Consider the following 16154-nt stretch of genomic DNA (forward strand, 5'->3'; position numbering starts at 1 on the left):
AGCGGCGCTGGCGGCCCCCGGCAGTGACGAAGCCATAAATCTCATTAAAAACAAAAGAAACATGACGGGCTACAAGACGCTGCCCTATCCCCTGAAAAAGCAGAACGGCAAGATTAAGTACGAATGCAACGTTTGCGCCAAGACTTTCGGCCAGCTCTCCAATCTGAAGGTAGGCCTTGCAGCGCCTGCGCGTCCCGGTGCGCCTGCTACGCGTCTGCGCACCTGTGCCCCCTGTGCTTTGCTCGCTTTGCGCAGGGGACCAGGTGTGCTTTCAACAGTTGGAGACCTAGACGGGGAATAACCCGTGGGGGGCGGGGGGGAAGGTTACTTTGCCTTTGGCATCTCTGGCTGTGTGGCTTTGGCCTGATTACTTCTCCTCGGCGGACTTTCTTCAGAATAATGAGACTGTGGGGTTTGGGCCAGAAGGTCCGTTTAGAGTCCTGCTGGCCGGTGACTTTGGTTCCTTTCGCTCAAACAAAACAAAGCGTTCTGAAAACTTTGGGGGCACTGCTTGTTCGGCTTAAGCTTTATCCTGATGGTTTTCTTAAGATGTTTGCATCATAAATGCCCGAGTCCTTGAGCAGACCCGTGAGGTCTTACGGCGGACTTAGAGCTGGGATAACCCACGTGGCTTCTTTCCAGGTCCACCTCAGAGTGCACAGCGGAGAACGGCCTTTCAAATGCCAGACTTGCAACAAGGGCTTTACGCAGCTGGCCCACCTGCAGAAACACTACCTGGTCCACACGGGAGAGAAGCCACACGAATGCCAGGTGGGCAGTGTTTTCTGGTAGAAATGTTAGCCTTTGTAGAAGATGTCTGAGGAGTGCCCTGTGTGTGTCCTATAGCCCGTAGTTTAAAGCAACAGGAGAATTTTGGTTTGCCGCGGGGCGGTAGCCCTGCGTCTGCTGACGAGCCGAGATGGTGACGCAGCCAGCTTTCAGTGGGTGGAAAATGGCAGGGGTAGTAAACAGTGTGCAGTGTGCCCACGTCTCCCTGTTTGCTTAATGCCACACCATAGGTGCCACAGGGAGGCTTCTCGCCTCACAGGTTGCTGGGTGTTGGCATGTAAGCTTGCCCTTCCCATTGGCAACTCTTAATCTTTTCTGGTCTTCCCGTCTCTGCCCTTTCCCCTCCGCCCCCCTGTAGGTTTGCCACAAACGATTTAGCAGCACCAGCAATCTCAAGACCCACCTGCGACTCCACTCTGGAGAGAAGCCCTACCAGTGCAAGGTGTGCCCTGCCAAGTTCACCCAGTTTGTGCACCTGAAACTCCACAAGCGCCTACACACCCGGGAGCGGCCCCACAAGTGTGCCCACTGCCACAAGAGCTACATCCATCTCTGCAGCCTCAAGGTTCACCTGAAGGGGAACTGTCCTGTGGCCCCAGCCACGGGGATCCCTTTGGAGGACCTGACCCGGATCAACGAAGAAATCGAGAAGTTTGACATCAGTGACAACGCCGACCGGCTCGAGGATATGGAGGACAACATCGATGTGACCTCCGTGGTGGAGAAAGAAATTCTGGCTATGGTCAGAAAAGAGAAAGAAGAGACTGGCCTGAAAGTGTCTTTGCAAAGAAACATGGGGAATGGACTCCTCTCAGGGTGTAGCCTTTATGAGTCATCAGACCCATCCCTCATGAAGTTGGCTCACAGCAACCCACTACCTCTGGGGCCTGTAAAGGTCAAACAGGAAACAGTAGAACCAATGGATCCTTAAGATTTCCAGAAAACAAAAAGTGTTTTGTTTCTTAACTTATGACTTGGCAGGTCAGGGTGCCTGTAGCAAATGCTTGTACATAACTCCAGTGTTGCAAAGCTCTCCTGATGGCAGATGGTTTCCCCTGACCTCTCTGGAATTAAAGAAGGAACTCCAAAGTTACTGAAATCTCAGGGCATAAATGAGGCAAAGACAATATATATACATATTATATATACTTATTTACACCCCATCTATATATTTGAACCTGTGTATTTTGAATATTTGTGTGGATATGTTTGCATAGCCTTCCCATTGCTAAGACTATTGCCTAGCCATAATTATTTTTTCAATGATAATCCTTCATAATTTATTATACAGTTTATCGTTCAAAAAGCAATAATTAAAAAAAGTTTACAATGACTGGAAAAATTCCTTGTAATTTGAGTTATAAATGTTATAGTTTTGTCTTGTGGCCATTCCTTGTAGATAATTTCTGCACATCCATTTAAGTTCTAAAGATTTAGTAAACAAATACGTTACTTCAGTTGACCTCCCTCTGTAATAATGGTTTGAAAATGAGGTTTGGTGTTGCCAAAGTTAGACAGTTGATGTGTTAATTCGTAAGGTCTGTCATTTGAACAGCATTGTATAACTTGGGGGAGGGGGGGATGTGTGCAGAATTACCCCATAATAACTTAGGTAGGAGAAACAAGAAAGGGAATCTTGGAGGTTTCCATAGGTAGTTCAGATTTTTCCCCCCCAGTCATGGATTTACCAGAAAGGAGAGAAGGCTTTGCCAACCTGTCTCCCACTCCAAAAGGCAGGGATACCCCACCCCAAAGTCATGTGACCACCACATTCAGAGTGGTCACATGACTTCTGCATCCCAGCGTATTATCTGAAAATGTGAATAAGACAAAATGCCATGTTTAAAACCACTGCAAAATGTTCCCAAAGCACAGGTGGTTTCGTATGTGTGAGGTTTGGGGGCTTGAGTCTGGGTGTCGTTGTTATTGGGGGTTTTTTTGTTGTTGTTATGTCAGAATTGCACAAACGTGGTGCTCTACCAGGAAGGATTTGAGGTAGATAGGCTCAGGCCACACTTAAAAACAAAAAACCAAAAAACGGGTATTCTTGTTGTCTTAGGGTAAAAGCAGGCAATGCGTGTTCCTAGTCCCAACACATCAATTGCATTTTTTTTCTGTAAAACTCAGATTTTCCTCAGTATTTGTCTTTTTACATTTTATGGTTAATTTAATTAAAGATGAAAGGGCATTGCAAAGTTGTTCAACAACAATTACCTCATTGAGTGTGTCCAGTAGTGCAGGAAATGATGTCTTATCTAATGATTTGCTACTCTAGAGGAGAAACTAAGTGTGCTCCCAAAAGATAGAATGTATGCCATTCTGTCTTTGACTCTGCTAAGCCCAAAGATTACGTGTCAGCATTCAAGGTGTCTCGAAGAATGATGTATATTTATAAATCTATTTATACCACTATACCATGTGTATATATAATATATTTATAACCACTTAAATTGTGAGCCAAACCATGTAAAAGAACCTACTTTTCCTAAGGGCAAGAAAGAAAAAAACAATCCTTTCTGAGATTCTGCTTCACACATGACCTCACAGTCACATTGGTGAGCCTGGGCACCCCCTCGCCATCGTAAGAGACCCTAACGTCCTGGGGGACTGCGTAACAACCAGGGAGAGAGAGAGTCCTCGTTTTTCACCAATAAGGACAATCTAAGATGGCTTTGTTTTTGTTTTGCCACATGATGATTCTGTGGTCACACCCAAGTCACAGAAGTAGTCCCATTACTCCCCTTTAGCACTGTTAACTTTTCTCTCTTCATTTCCTTCCTTCCTAAATAACTGATGCATCACTAATCAACCTGGTTTATATAGTCAGCCTTTTATCGGTGGCAACTAAAGAAGAACAAATTTAGGATAATCCAGGGAAACCTAAGAGCCTTACTGACCTGTTGCTGTAAGTAGCAAAACTGACAATTTCTTTATGGATCAGGGTTTGACAGACACAGTCCTTAACTGTAGGTACACCAAAGCATCACACTCTGACATTGACACCAAATACTTTCTACTCTGCTCCTTTGTTCTTTTCCCTTTTGTGCTTTCTTATTTGTGGGAATTTTTATCAAGACCTGAGACTTGATTCTCTACCATTTGACTTCCCCTCGTAGGCCTCTTACATGTGAATGTTGAGCCCACAATCAACAGTGGTTTTATTGTTTTTCCTCTAATCAAAGTTAAAACTGACCAAAGTTATTGGCTTTTTACTTTGCTAGAACAACAAACTATCTTATGTTTACGTACTGGTTTACATTGTTATTTATGTGCAAATTGTCAAAATGTAAATTAAATATAAATGTTCATGCTTTACCGATGCTTGTCTAGTGTCTTCAGTGAAAGGCCAGGGAAGCCACATCTTAACCATACTGTAAGGGAACACACTTGAACATGACACGGTTTGCCTCTCTCCTGCCCTGCACACCCTCTCTGGCAGCAAATGATTCCTTCGTCTCCCACCTCCCTCTGAGACCACACTTGTGAGTGATCGATGTGTTGATCTGTCTTCTCATAAGGGAACAGTGTAAGATTTTTAAATTATGAGCTGTAGAAGTGTTGTTCTCTAAGGAAAGTGTTTCAAACATTAGCCAGTAAGTGGGGAAAGATTTCTTTGCTTTTGTTTGGTTTTGTTTGTCTGTTTTGCCATGGGGATGGGGACGGGGTAGTGGGGAGATAAGGAAGACTTAGATCAATTCTGGAAATGCCTTCCTAGCCTCATGCCAGTGCGTGTGCGTGTGCGCGTGTGTAGACCTGACCTACTCGTAGGTCAGGGGCTCTGAGGGAAGCCCTAGAAACCAGGTTGAGGAATACCAGTTTGCCCAGTGATGACATCATTTTTGCTTCAGTAGCTATCACTAAGCATACCACAGGGAATAATAAGTTCTGCATAGTCTTCCTGCCCTACATCCCTTGGTATTTTTTGTCTCTTCATATTGAGCTCAGAAAGTAGATCTACCATTTGTTCATTTAAAATACATCTCAGGAAAGCTTCTGTTGTACCAGAATCTGGGCATTGTTAGCATGAAACCAAGGGACTTGGTGGTATGGCCATGCATGCCAGTGGTCATGTGGTGGGAATGGGTCTATTTGCTTGTCCATTAATGTTCCCAAAACTAACATGTCCCAGGTACAAATAAATTTGAGTCTCATTTGGTAGATAGGAATAGGGGATGCTTTGAGAAAACCGTTAGTGTCCTCAGTGAAAAAAACTTAAAAGTCCTTTGTAAATAGTGTTCATGCCTGCCATGTCATCCATTACCAAGTTCATGGTCCCATGTCCGTGCTAACTGCATGTGAGGAATAATGCTCCTTACATTTGGATGCTCAAAACTGCCCGATGTTCTTTTTTATGTTTCTTCTTTATATTCACTTAAACATCTGTGCCAAGAATTTGAAATGCTGCCAACATGTAACTGTGGAGTTAAGAAAACCAGAACCCTATTGTCATAAACGTGCCAAATGGTGCTGGTTGCACTACTAAATTCTACAGAACCATTGTGCTAATAATCTTTCAAAACAAAGCCCAATAAGATTCAGAGTGTAACGGTTACTGCCATAAATCATAGTTCTTTACTTGGCAAGGCATACCTTTTTTTTTTTCTTGAGAGTTAAATATCTTGGGAACTCTTGTGGACTTAGCTGCTTAATGAAACATTACATGAAAAGATAATATTCACTAGGAGCTCAAGTCCACCCAGCTGACATCCACACAGTTGGATCGAGGCTCCGTGCAGCTGTTTTCAGGGCAAGACAAGACTGAAGAAGTCATCTTTTTCTGAGTCTTTCCTTAAAATAAAAGCTCTGTTCAGAAATAATAGATTCAATTCCCCACCATCAGGGAATAAACGGAATATATGGTTCTGTGGGAGTTTATGGGCACATTCCCCTTGAGGGACAGGCAACCTATTTAGGACCCATAAGTTTGTATAAGTGAGCTCATTCCTTCGTGTGTATGTGTGCGTGCGTGAAGTCTTTTTAAAAAGAAGATAATGAGAAAAGACCAGAGTAGAGAAATGAAAGTAATTAGAGGCACATGGGGAAGGATTTCTAATGTAAAACCAGGCCTCAAGATTAATCTGGTCTAGAAAGGAAGGGTGTACCACAGACAGCGGTAGCTTAAAAAATTAATGAGTAGGAGACAGGTTACACAGAATGTGATCCTTGGACCAAACCAGAAGACACTTCATTTCCTTTATGAGACCATGAGGACTTTGTCCATAACATGTCCATTTCATTATCAACTTCTGGCCAGAAGAAATCAGATCATTCTGAGCACTGGCTACCTCTCTCGAGTCCACTTCTGGGTGTACAGCAGCTGCAAGAAATGTTTCAGGACTCACAGATAATTCTCCCATCACTTTCTTTTCCAAACTTCAAGTCCTCAGAACCCCTCAGTCCATTTGCTCAAAGCGCTGCTGACAGCTGCTGCTTAAATGAGAAGTGATTTTAATCTCAATACAGCCTTAATTATGTAATTTAGGCATTTAGGCAGAAAAAGAAAAAAACACAGCAAGATTCCAAAAAGTTATTTTTAACCTGACTTATGCAAATACTCTCCATGCCCAGTTTCACAAAATACTGTAAACTAACAAGCCCTCTCCTAGTTTGCTCTTCTTTCCAGGTTTGACAAGTAGAGAACTTGAGTTGGCCACATGTACATGTCCTCTCTCTGAATTTAAGATGGAAGCTTTTATTTAGTATAAACGTAGTCACCTTGTAGTTTTCTTCTGCCCCCATTAAGAAAGAGGAAGTGACAGGTAAGTGCCAATGGGTAATTTTGATAAGGAGTTCTTCAGTGTATTAGCAAAAAGTGGTTGTTTCCATGGAATTGTGGCAAATCTCCCCATTTTTGGGAATCTAAAGAACTCGCCTGTACAGGAAAGCAGTCAGCAGGTGAGGAGCAGAGCAAAGGAAATGAAATTAAACCATAGCAGAGGGGGACTTGGGTGTAAATCATGGGGACTAACACTTACCTTTAGGCCCGGTATCACAAAGGTTCCTTCCCATGGGAGGGAGGCAGTAGGCTCTCCTTCCTGGGAGGACTTAGAGAGAAATCAGCTTGTTTGAAAGCACAGGGTGAATGAATCTTCTGTGGAAGGTGAGCAAATCTTCTGAGGGAAGGAGAAGCCAGGATGTTCACGAGGCTTGAAGCGCAGAGCGAGATACTCTGGCAAACCCCTCCTCGGTCTATAATTCAAAGATTTCTGTTGACCTTAGAAATGATTGAAGGACTGAGGACAAGNGTAATTCTGAGGAAGAATCCATGATACCGCGAAATGAGGTCTTCTGTATATTTTGTAAATATGTGAAAATACATTCCACCCTTGAGTTCTTCTCAAGGTTTCTGAAAGGGGAGGGAAGACGGAACATAGTGCCGCTCTCATCTGGCATCTGGCCCTCTGCAGAGCAACCTCCGGGCCAGCAGCCTCATAGTGCAGTTATTCCTTGAAATAGCAGGGACTAACCCTTCCCCACTCCTTCTGTCAGCTGGCTTCCCTTGAGAACCATTTTTCACCTAGGTAGAGCAAAGGAGATGGGACATATCCTTCCATTGAACTCTTTCTTGACCCCCACGTTAGTACAAGTAACCTGGTAGTGACTAGCTGTAAGACCAACCAACTACGGATGATTTAATGGGGTGATTTAACTCCTCCTTCCATGGTTCCCCAGGCCAGAATTTTATTTTATTTTATTTTTTTTAATGTTTTTTCTATTTCTAGGAGAGAGAGAGAGAGAGAGAGAGACAGCGTGAGCAGGGGAGGGTCAGAGACAGAGGGAGTCACAGACTGAAACAGGCTCCAGGCTCTGAGCTGGCAGTCAGCACAGAGCCCAACGCAGGGCTCGAACCCACAAACCGCGAGATCATGACCTAAGCGAAAGTCGGACGCTTAACCGACTAAGCCACCCAGGCGCCCCTCCCCAGGCCAGAATTTTAAAACCTACCCAAACTGAGGCTACGGGTGCCTACTCTGGTGAACAGAGCAATGAACCAGGGTCAGCAATGCTGCATTGTAGCCCAGGTTCAGTCCCTAGTCAACCGCGTGCTCTCACCAGAGTCCTGGAGCTTCCCTGGGCCTCAGTTTCCTGACCCACACAATGAAGGGGTCAGTCCTGGGTTGTCTCTGCCCTCTTTCAGAAATGCTATATCTCTTTGTATGCTAAAAGCCCATCGTTTTCTCTTATTTCCTTTTGGTTTGTTTTCCTTGGAACTCTGATTGTTGCTATAGGCAGATATTTGTAATTTAGAGAGCAGATGTCAGAAAAAATGGAAATGAGGTGAAGGCTTATATGGAAACAACTGTTGTGGCTTCTTTTGGCAAAAAGATTGGGCTCGCAAAGGTCCTGTTAATTTGTGAGAACCATGAACTTTCCCCAGGAATTAATATGCTCATATGAAAGGAATCAAGATTCTTTTAATGGAAAGAGTGGGCTGTGCTTAAATCAAACCTCTGCTAGAGTAAAGTACCATGAATTCTAAGATGTTTAGTTTCGTGGGTTTTTGTTTGTTTTCATCCTTTTTTATTTTTTTTTTAAACCAAAGGCATACGTGTAAGAAGACTGGGAAAGATTTAAGTTCGTTGCCACTAGAAGGAAAGAAGGACAAAAATATTGGTGGCTAAAAAAGATGAGAACCCAATAAAGAGAACCCAGGAAAACGTTGAGAAGGAAACATTTTGGTTAGCAGAGTGATCAAGGCCTCAATGCTGTTTTAACGGTTCAAGGTTTAAAAAAGGGAATAAAGCAAAATGAAGCAGAAAGAAGGAGGAGGAGAGAGGGAAAGGTTAAACCAAGACAGAAACTGTGAGTAGATAGATGTGAAAGGGGCTGAAAATAAGTGAAAAGTGAAAAATTGCTTTATGAATAAACCGTTAAAAAATAGTGAGTGAAAAAGCAATTGTGCTTCCAGTTATTACTGAATCACGAGCTCGTGGAAGCCAGAGGCTGACCTGAGCGGTGACTGGGAGCCTAGCCTACACACAGCAGTTGGTGCAGGGCAGTTCCTGTGGGCGGACACCGTTTTCTACTTGAGTGTCAGTTTCGTTGTGATTACCCTCCCGCACAGACACATGTGGGCCATTTTACCGCCCTGAACACAGAAAACACAACTTGGTCATCTCTCCAACCTGCTGATGCTGCGAGGCAGGTGATATTCTCCAGAGGACCTATAGGACACGGGCAAGCCTTGGAGATGGGGCCTGTGGAAGGTCAGAGGAAAGGAGAAGCCAGGATGTTCCTGAGGCCTGAAGCCTCAGCCTACCTCTGCCCTTTGCTGAAAATCAGAACGTGATTTCCTACTCAGTGCTTCTTGCCATTCCTGCGGTGTGTTCCCACAGGGACACGGTGGTCCTCCCACAAGTACCTTCTGAGTCACAAGCCAGCAGAATACTCTTCCCAGGAACACATCTGGGCTCAAGGCTGGCATATGATATGCCAGTCATGGCAGCACTGTGCCGGCCCCTGAGATCCTTGAAGAAGCAGGCACCAGGAGCCTCAGGAGGTGAGGCAGTTCTTGCAGTGTGACCATGCCCTCAGATCCTCCAGGAAGAGGGCTGAAGAAGGGAAGTGATGGGGCACCACCAGAAGATAGATCAGGCTTCATGAGGAATGGCGGGTATCAATGGAACAAGCCATTTCCAAAGCTGCAGGGCCACCCTTCCTTCTCAGTCCAAGTTTAGAACATGTTTCTGTATAGGAGCCACCTGCACACAGCCAACTTTGGATCATCTGTTCCATCAGAAAGGAGGTGGAAAATGGGGGGGGGGGCACAGATTCCAAGAAATTTGCGTGGGAGTGCTATATCGGGCAACTCTTACTCACCCCCTCGAGCACACCCTCATCTCTGGCCCACTCCAGAGAGGCCGTTTGCCTGGCAGTGTTCTGGAGGCTGAGGTAAGGCAGCCCAGGAGAGCATTTGACCCAAGTGACCCATTGAGCAGCTAGCCCATGCACACAGCTGGCTGCACAATCAGAGAATGAGGTCCAATTTTAATGAATCTGTTTCATTTTTAATAACCAGGGTAAGACTGTCGTTCTGCACATCTGGCCAATGAGGCTGAGGTTTTCCTCAAAGCCCCACACGGATCTTGGTATTTATTCTTGCTGTTGCTGCAAAAGGTTCCTGGTCTTGTGCCAGTGGAAAGTTTAAGGCAACCTGCTTTCTTCTCTGCGTTCATGATGGAGGGAGGATTGGCCTTTGAGTATCTCCATCCTAGAAATGGGAATATCAAAGCATGGGAGGTCGACACCCAAGCTGCCCGACCAGTTCCTGCTGGCCCTGGAAACCAAATCCCGGCTTCCTGACTCTGCTTCCTACGTTAGCAGATTAGTCAGTGCTACTACTGCCGAGCTGGGCAGGGCCCACAGGAGTCACTGATGTCGCTTAAACTTAGGGCAGGCCTGCCAAAACAACAGCTTTATAGCATTAAATTACTGTCTTCTGCCTTGTCAGGAGCTTGACTCTTAATGAGTTCTGCCGACATTTTAGAAAAGAACGGAAGAGATAGGGAGTTTTGGAGAACTTTGCCGACAAATGGCCCACCGGTATTCTGCACCCATCCCACTTCAAACTCCGCACGACCGTTCAGTCTCCGAAGCCGAGCTTCTTCCAGATGCCCCCTCACTGAATGGTTCTCATCACTCTGGGTGGGGGTGGCCATTTCCCCTGCAAAGGGCCAGATCGAGTTGGCATTTCTCTGTGTGTTACCAGAAGGGTGAGTGTCAGACTTTAGTAGTTCTGTGTCAGCCTCAGGCTAACAGTGTTCCAAAGAGATAACTGAGGCACAGAGCTGATCCCAGTCTATCAGGGCATACCTCAGAGAGACCTGGAAACGGCAACTGAGGGGCACAGTGATCCTCAGATAGAAGGCATTGGGCAGCTGCAAAGGTTCAGATGCTGTTTGGGATAAAGGGGCTTTAAGTTCATCCAACTTCAAAATACAGAGAATGTGTTTTCTAGAAAGGAAACATACAGATGAACATATTTTCTGCTTCAAGTGCACATAAAAAAATGTGCTGCTTCTGAGTTTGCAGAGGTATGTTCTCTGTTTTAAATATCACCCATACATTGTTAACCAACGTTCATGAAGCAGAGATGAAAGTTGAGAGAGAGCAGTCCGCTCCACCTTTCTGTTCCCAGGCAATGTAATCCCAAAAGGCACAATTCCTCTAAGAACTCTCTGAAGAGTTACAGTATGCCCACCTGTTGTACAGCTTTGGCAACAAACAGAAACCCTACAAGATTTATAGTCACATTGCTCCAAATTGGTAGTTTTGTCTTCTCTCGTTTTGACCTACACGTGGATTCCAGACTGAAAATTGCATTATCTGAAGCAAACCATTCAGCCCATTTTAGATAGGTTACAGCTGTTTCAACCCTCCCTCCAACTTCAGTGTAAGAACATAATATATTATGGTTCATCTATAGCCTGAAGAATTATATGCTCTTAAGAGGATTGGCTGAAAAAAAAATAAGAAAGTAAAGGAAGGAAGGAAGGAATCTTTTAAAACTAGCTATATAACTTATAAATGAGAGAAGCATCTCTCAAGTCCAGGTCCAAATCTTTTTCACATCAGAGAAATGAGAGTTTGAAATGGATAGAGTGGAGATGGGCATTTGCTGGGAGAGACCTCCAGCCCCGGCTCTCTGGGAGTCCTGCTGAGGGTCATTGGGCATGTGGTGGGCTGCTCCAAAAGAGAGGCTTATATTTCTGAAAGACAGAAGAAGAGGAAGTAGAAGAAAAATAAGGAGAAGGAGAAGTGGATGGAGAGGAAGGAAGAGGAGTAGAAGAAGGAGAGGGAGGAGATGGAGGGGGAAGAGGAGGAGAGAAAGAAGGAGGAGGAGGAGGAGAAAGACAGAAATGAAGATGAAGAAGACGACGAAGACGACGACGAAGACGAAGGAGAAGGAGAAGAAGGAGAAGGAGAAGGAGAAGAAAAGAAGAAGAAGAAGAAGAAGAAGAAGAAGAAGAAGAAGAAGAAAAGAAGAAGAAGAGGAAGGAGAAGAAGGAGAAGAAGGAGAAGGAGAAGAAAGAGGAGGAGAAGAAAGAGGAGGAAGGGGGAGAAAGAGGGAAGAGGAGAGGGAGGGAGTGGGAGAAGAAGAAGAGGAGGAAGGAGGAGGAGAGGAAGAGGAAGGAGAAGAGGAAGGAGGAGAGGAAGTAGGGTAAAGCCTGTGTTGAAGGTGCAGACTTCCTTCCGTGCTTGGGTTTTTCTCCCTTCTGAGGGGTGCTTGAAAGTTTTTCCTGTGCTTCTAACTGAGTAGAAACCACATCACGTCTTCTGTCATCTTCTTTGCTCACCACTGGAGACCCTGGTGGTTAGAGAGGGAAAGTCCCTTTCAATGGTGCATGTGGGGGGAGAAGGTGTTGGGGGGCAGGAGGGGGGTGGTGGGGAGAGGGGAGAAGAGGGGAGATCATTAAGGTTTCCTCTCTGGCCTAGACAGGGTACCCACCCTGGCTGGGCTCTCCAGTCCTCAAAGTAACAAAGCATATCTTTAATGCCACTGATCATCTTGGGTGATGAGGGAAGAGTATTCACTTCAAGAGCTCCGTGGTTTTGGGATGCCCGAAGAGTGGCCACAGTGACCTCTTTGTAGCCTGAGACTAGCTTGTACCTGTCTCCTTAGTACTTGTTCTGATGGACTGGAAGGGTAAGGGGAGAGGTGAAGGCACAGCTCTATTATTTGGTCTGAGCTGTTTCAGGGTAGTCTCTATGGTGACATTTCATTTCCTTTTTAATAGTGGTAAAAAAAAAAATAACATAAAATTTATCATCTTAACCATTTCTAAGCGTACAGTTCAGTAATATTAACTACCTGCACGTTGTTGTACAGCCAATACCTAGAACTTCTTCATCTTGCCAAGTTGAAACTATTCCCGCTGAACAACTCCCCTTTCCCTGCTCCCCCTCAGCCCCTGAGTAGTGACATTTCTTGATCATGTTACAGTCATGAGTGCTTTTCTTCGGTTAAATTTGTAAGCTTGATTTCCACACCAGGACCTGTCTTGAGTTCACACAGCAGCCGACCTGTTTGGGGAGCAGTTCAGATTCACTCTGCCATGAATATTCATCACTGGCCATGGATTACATTCGCAAATGCATGTCCTCAGCACTCCTGTGGGGCTTCCACAGTTTGTGAAGTTGTTATTTGCACCACCAAACCAGTCAGGAATGAAAATAGCAATCAACTCCTTAAATGTTTACAAGCCTCCTGGGCTATTGCACATGTAATTTAGAGCCGCCATCTTGTCTCCTTCTCTCTCTCTCTCTCAGTGGAATGGAATGTCCTCTCTAGCAACATGATGGCTGTAGGAACATGGAGCCTGGGTTGCAGTCATCTTTGGTAGCAGGTTGTTTGGGTTCTCATTGTTGAGACACTTCCTCATACAAGTTACCTCTAAACAAATCCTCCCTACAGGTTGTCCTTGGAGCTGGCGCAGGAGGCTGGTCAGAACTCTCACCCAATCAGCACAATCAATTTGTCATTCCCTGAAAATAGAGTCGTCCCTCCAGTCTGTCCAGTTCCTGCCCCCAGCATGCCCGGTGGTGGGGATGGGGCGGAAGGCCGGCCTTTGAGCAAGGCCACATTCCAGGGGGAGTGGTTCCTCTGCATTCACTACGATGGGAGGGCCCTGCTCGCTGTGCCTCCTGCCTGCAGCCACCCTTGAAGTGTTGTGTTACACAACAGTCATGAACTCTGGAATGTCTCTGGTCATTTACAGCGTGACTGTGTCACTCCATAAATGACACTGTCAAGCTTCGAGGCCCAGAATGAGGTTGGCTTAGTTTTCAATAGACCATTTTCTCCCGCCCAGAACAAAGCTTCCAGGCTTTTACGATGTACTTCTTACTCTGAGACTCCTGAGAGCACAGAAATTCAGGAGAAGACAATGCAGGGAAAGATTACAAATCATACTCTGATAGTCACGCAGACACTATAAAACACACCGAACCATTTGACCATGCTATTTGCTGGTAAGAAGCTTTCTAGAAATTAGCTGGTCACTTCTTAGAGTAACTTTTTGTCTCCTCTCACTCTTACCTTGACTTTTTCCTTCTTTGGTTCATTTCCTTCATGAGATAAATGAAGAAAGCAACAGGTTAAGGTTCCAAAGAACATATGATTCATGAGTCATGTCTATTTTCTTCTATAGTACTCATTTTAATGGCATTGTTCCAGCAGAAGAAACAGAAAGTAAAAATATACCCTAAATACTAACTGAGGTGCTTTTGTAATACAATCATAATTATGAAAATAATGCTTTGCATTTGATCTATGCTGTGTAGGTTATGAGGCTCTGCTGGGGTCATTTACTCATTTTATCCTCACAAACACCCTTTGAGGTAGGTTCCACTATCCCCTCTTTACATACAAGGAAGCAGAGACCCAGGGAGATCAAATAAACTAGATGATGCAGGAAAGTACTTTCACCCAGTGCACACAGAAAGTCTTCCAAAACAGTTAACTATTCCTAAGTAAGTTGCTTAATGTCACTCAACTAGTAACTATGACCTGAACCTTCTTAAACCACTGCTGATAACTTCTCCCTGCACCTCAGTAGCTTTAGTCCAGGAAATACAAGAGATACAGTTTTCCACATGATCTGGAAACTGCACTTTATCATCTACCAGCTACAGAATTAGGAGGGCTTGCTGAAGACTCACTAGATGTAATTGACACGATTTCATGTATTTGCGACCCATTTTCCTCCAAGAAACATGGCTTAGAAAATCCTCCCTACTGTTCCTTTTATTTTTAAATCCATTCATCAGGTGATCCAACAGACAAATCCTGAGTTTGTCTCAAATTGTGAGGTTGTCATCCTAACAATAAAAGATAAATCTAGCGTTTATACTCACGCATTCACTCACTTATTCATTCTTAGAACATCTATTGCCTACCTTCTGTATCTCAAGTATTGGGCCGAGCTGAGGGTGATGTTCAGGTATGAATAAGACCAAGAAGCTCCCTAGAGTTACTTGCCCCCAGAGAGAGAGTGAGAGCTGTGTACAATTTAATTGTTATTACTGACCTCTTTTAAATAAACTACTTCTGTTATTATATGCTAAGATCAAATTGAATTAGAAACAATCATTTCTAGTTTTCATTTTGTAGCATTTGACTTTATAGGTATTTCAGGTATCTTCTGCATTTAATGCACCTTTGTCTCAAAAAGATTATTTTAATTAAGAACAATACAATTCTGGCTATCGTTAGGTTTAGATGTCTAATAGAAAATTCCATGTTTCACTTGTTATATTATACTAGACCTGAGGGGGCAATGATAAAATAGAATATCAACAAAACTTATTGCTAAATTTGGCTATGCCTACAAGGAAATTTAAAAAAATAATTTATTTTCTTAAGTTTATTTATTTGGGGAGAGTGAGCCCAAGCAAGGGAGGCACAGAGAGGCGGGGGAGAGAGAAAATTCTAAACAGTCTCCAAGCTTTCAGCACAGAGCCCAATGTGGGGCTAGGTTTCACCAACTGTGAGATCGTGACCTGAGCCAAAATCAAGAGTTTATAAATTGGTAATAATTTATCAGTTGATGATCAGAGCCTTGAAATAGGACTACAGTATCATTTCAGTATAGGTCTTCAGAAAAGTGAGTTTCTAGATAAGATCATAAACAAGAAGAGCTCTAAGTCATGGATTTTTAAAAAATTATATAAAGCACTCTATTCTGAGATGCCTTGGGTATTATCTTCAACCATCCAAGCATCTTAGAAGAATTCATAAAATCATATCAAAACATTATTTCGGAAGAATTTACTCCTAGAACAAAAACAATAATGGGGGCGGGAGGGTTGTTGGTGTCATGAAATGGAAAGAGTACTCTACCACGAGCAGGTAGACAGGGAACAGGTCATTGAGAGAATGGGTTTATTCCTGGTTTGGCCAGCTGGGTGACTTTTAGCAAGAGGTGCCACCTCTCTAGGTCTGTTTCCACATCTTGAAAACCAGTGGTTAAGCCGGATGCCCTCTAAGGCCATTTCTACAAATCAATGAACGTAAAAGCGTGTTGCTTATTTTAATAAAGCTGTATTGACATTAAAAGTTTTCTTGAAACCTCTAGCCACTCTGCCCAGCACGTGGTTTTGGTCAGGGTGGCCAAGGAAAACAGGCTGGTGTTGCCCTGCAGCTGTCGGCCCAGAGCTTTGGGAAATATTTATTGATGACTTGGCACGTGGCTGTCTGCCCTGTGGGTCAGGGCTCCAGGTGCCCAAGTGGGCCTTGTTATGAGCGAGCTGCCAGCACTTTGGGGTGAGGCAGGAACTTGAAATGTAGACCATATATAACTACTCAGATTCCAGGACACTTTACTCAAGCTTAGGAGTGTCCACTTCCATCCCTTCACCAAAGT

The 16154-nt window shown here is 44.3% G+C and overlaps 1 protein-coding gene across 1 annotated transcript in view; it reads left to right on the forward strand.

Annotated features, from left to right (window-relative positions):
* PRDM1 (PR/SET domain 1) overlaps nt 1-4104 on the forward strand; it is a 23203-nt gene extending 19099 nt beyond the window's left edge. The window contains exons 6-8 of the mRNA XM_077780025.1: nt 1-169; nt 643-771; nt 1148-4104. The exon at nt 1-169 is cut by the window's left edge and continues 54 nt beyond it. Coding sequence (XP_077636151.1) covers nt 1-169; nt 643-771; nt 1148-1720 — 871 coding nt within the window. The 3' untranslated portion in view covers nt 1721-4104. The remainder of the gene's footprint in view (nt 170-642; nt 772-1147) is intronic.
* Nucleotides 4105-16154: the final 12050 nt, after the last annotated feature.

This window comes from Crocuta crocuta, unplaced genomic scaffold, assembly GCF_008692635.1.
Source record: "Crocuta crocuta isolate KB4526 unplaced genomic scaffold, BGI_CrCroc_1.0 scaffold147, whole genome shotgun sequence".
In the NCBI taxonomy this organism is placed as follows: Eukaryota; Metazoa; Chordata; class Mammalia; order Carnivora; family Hyaenidae; genus Crocuta; species Crocuta crocuta.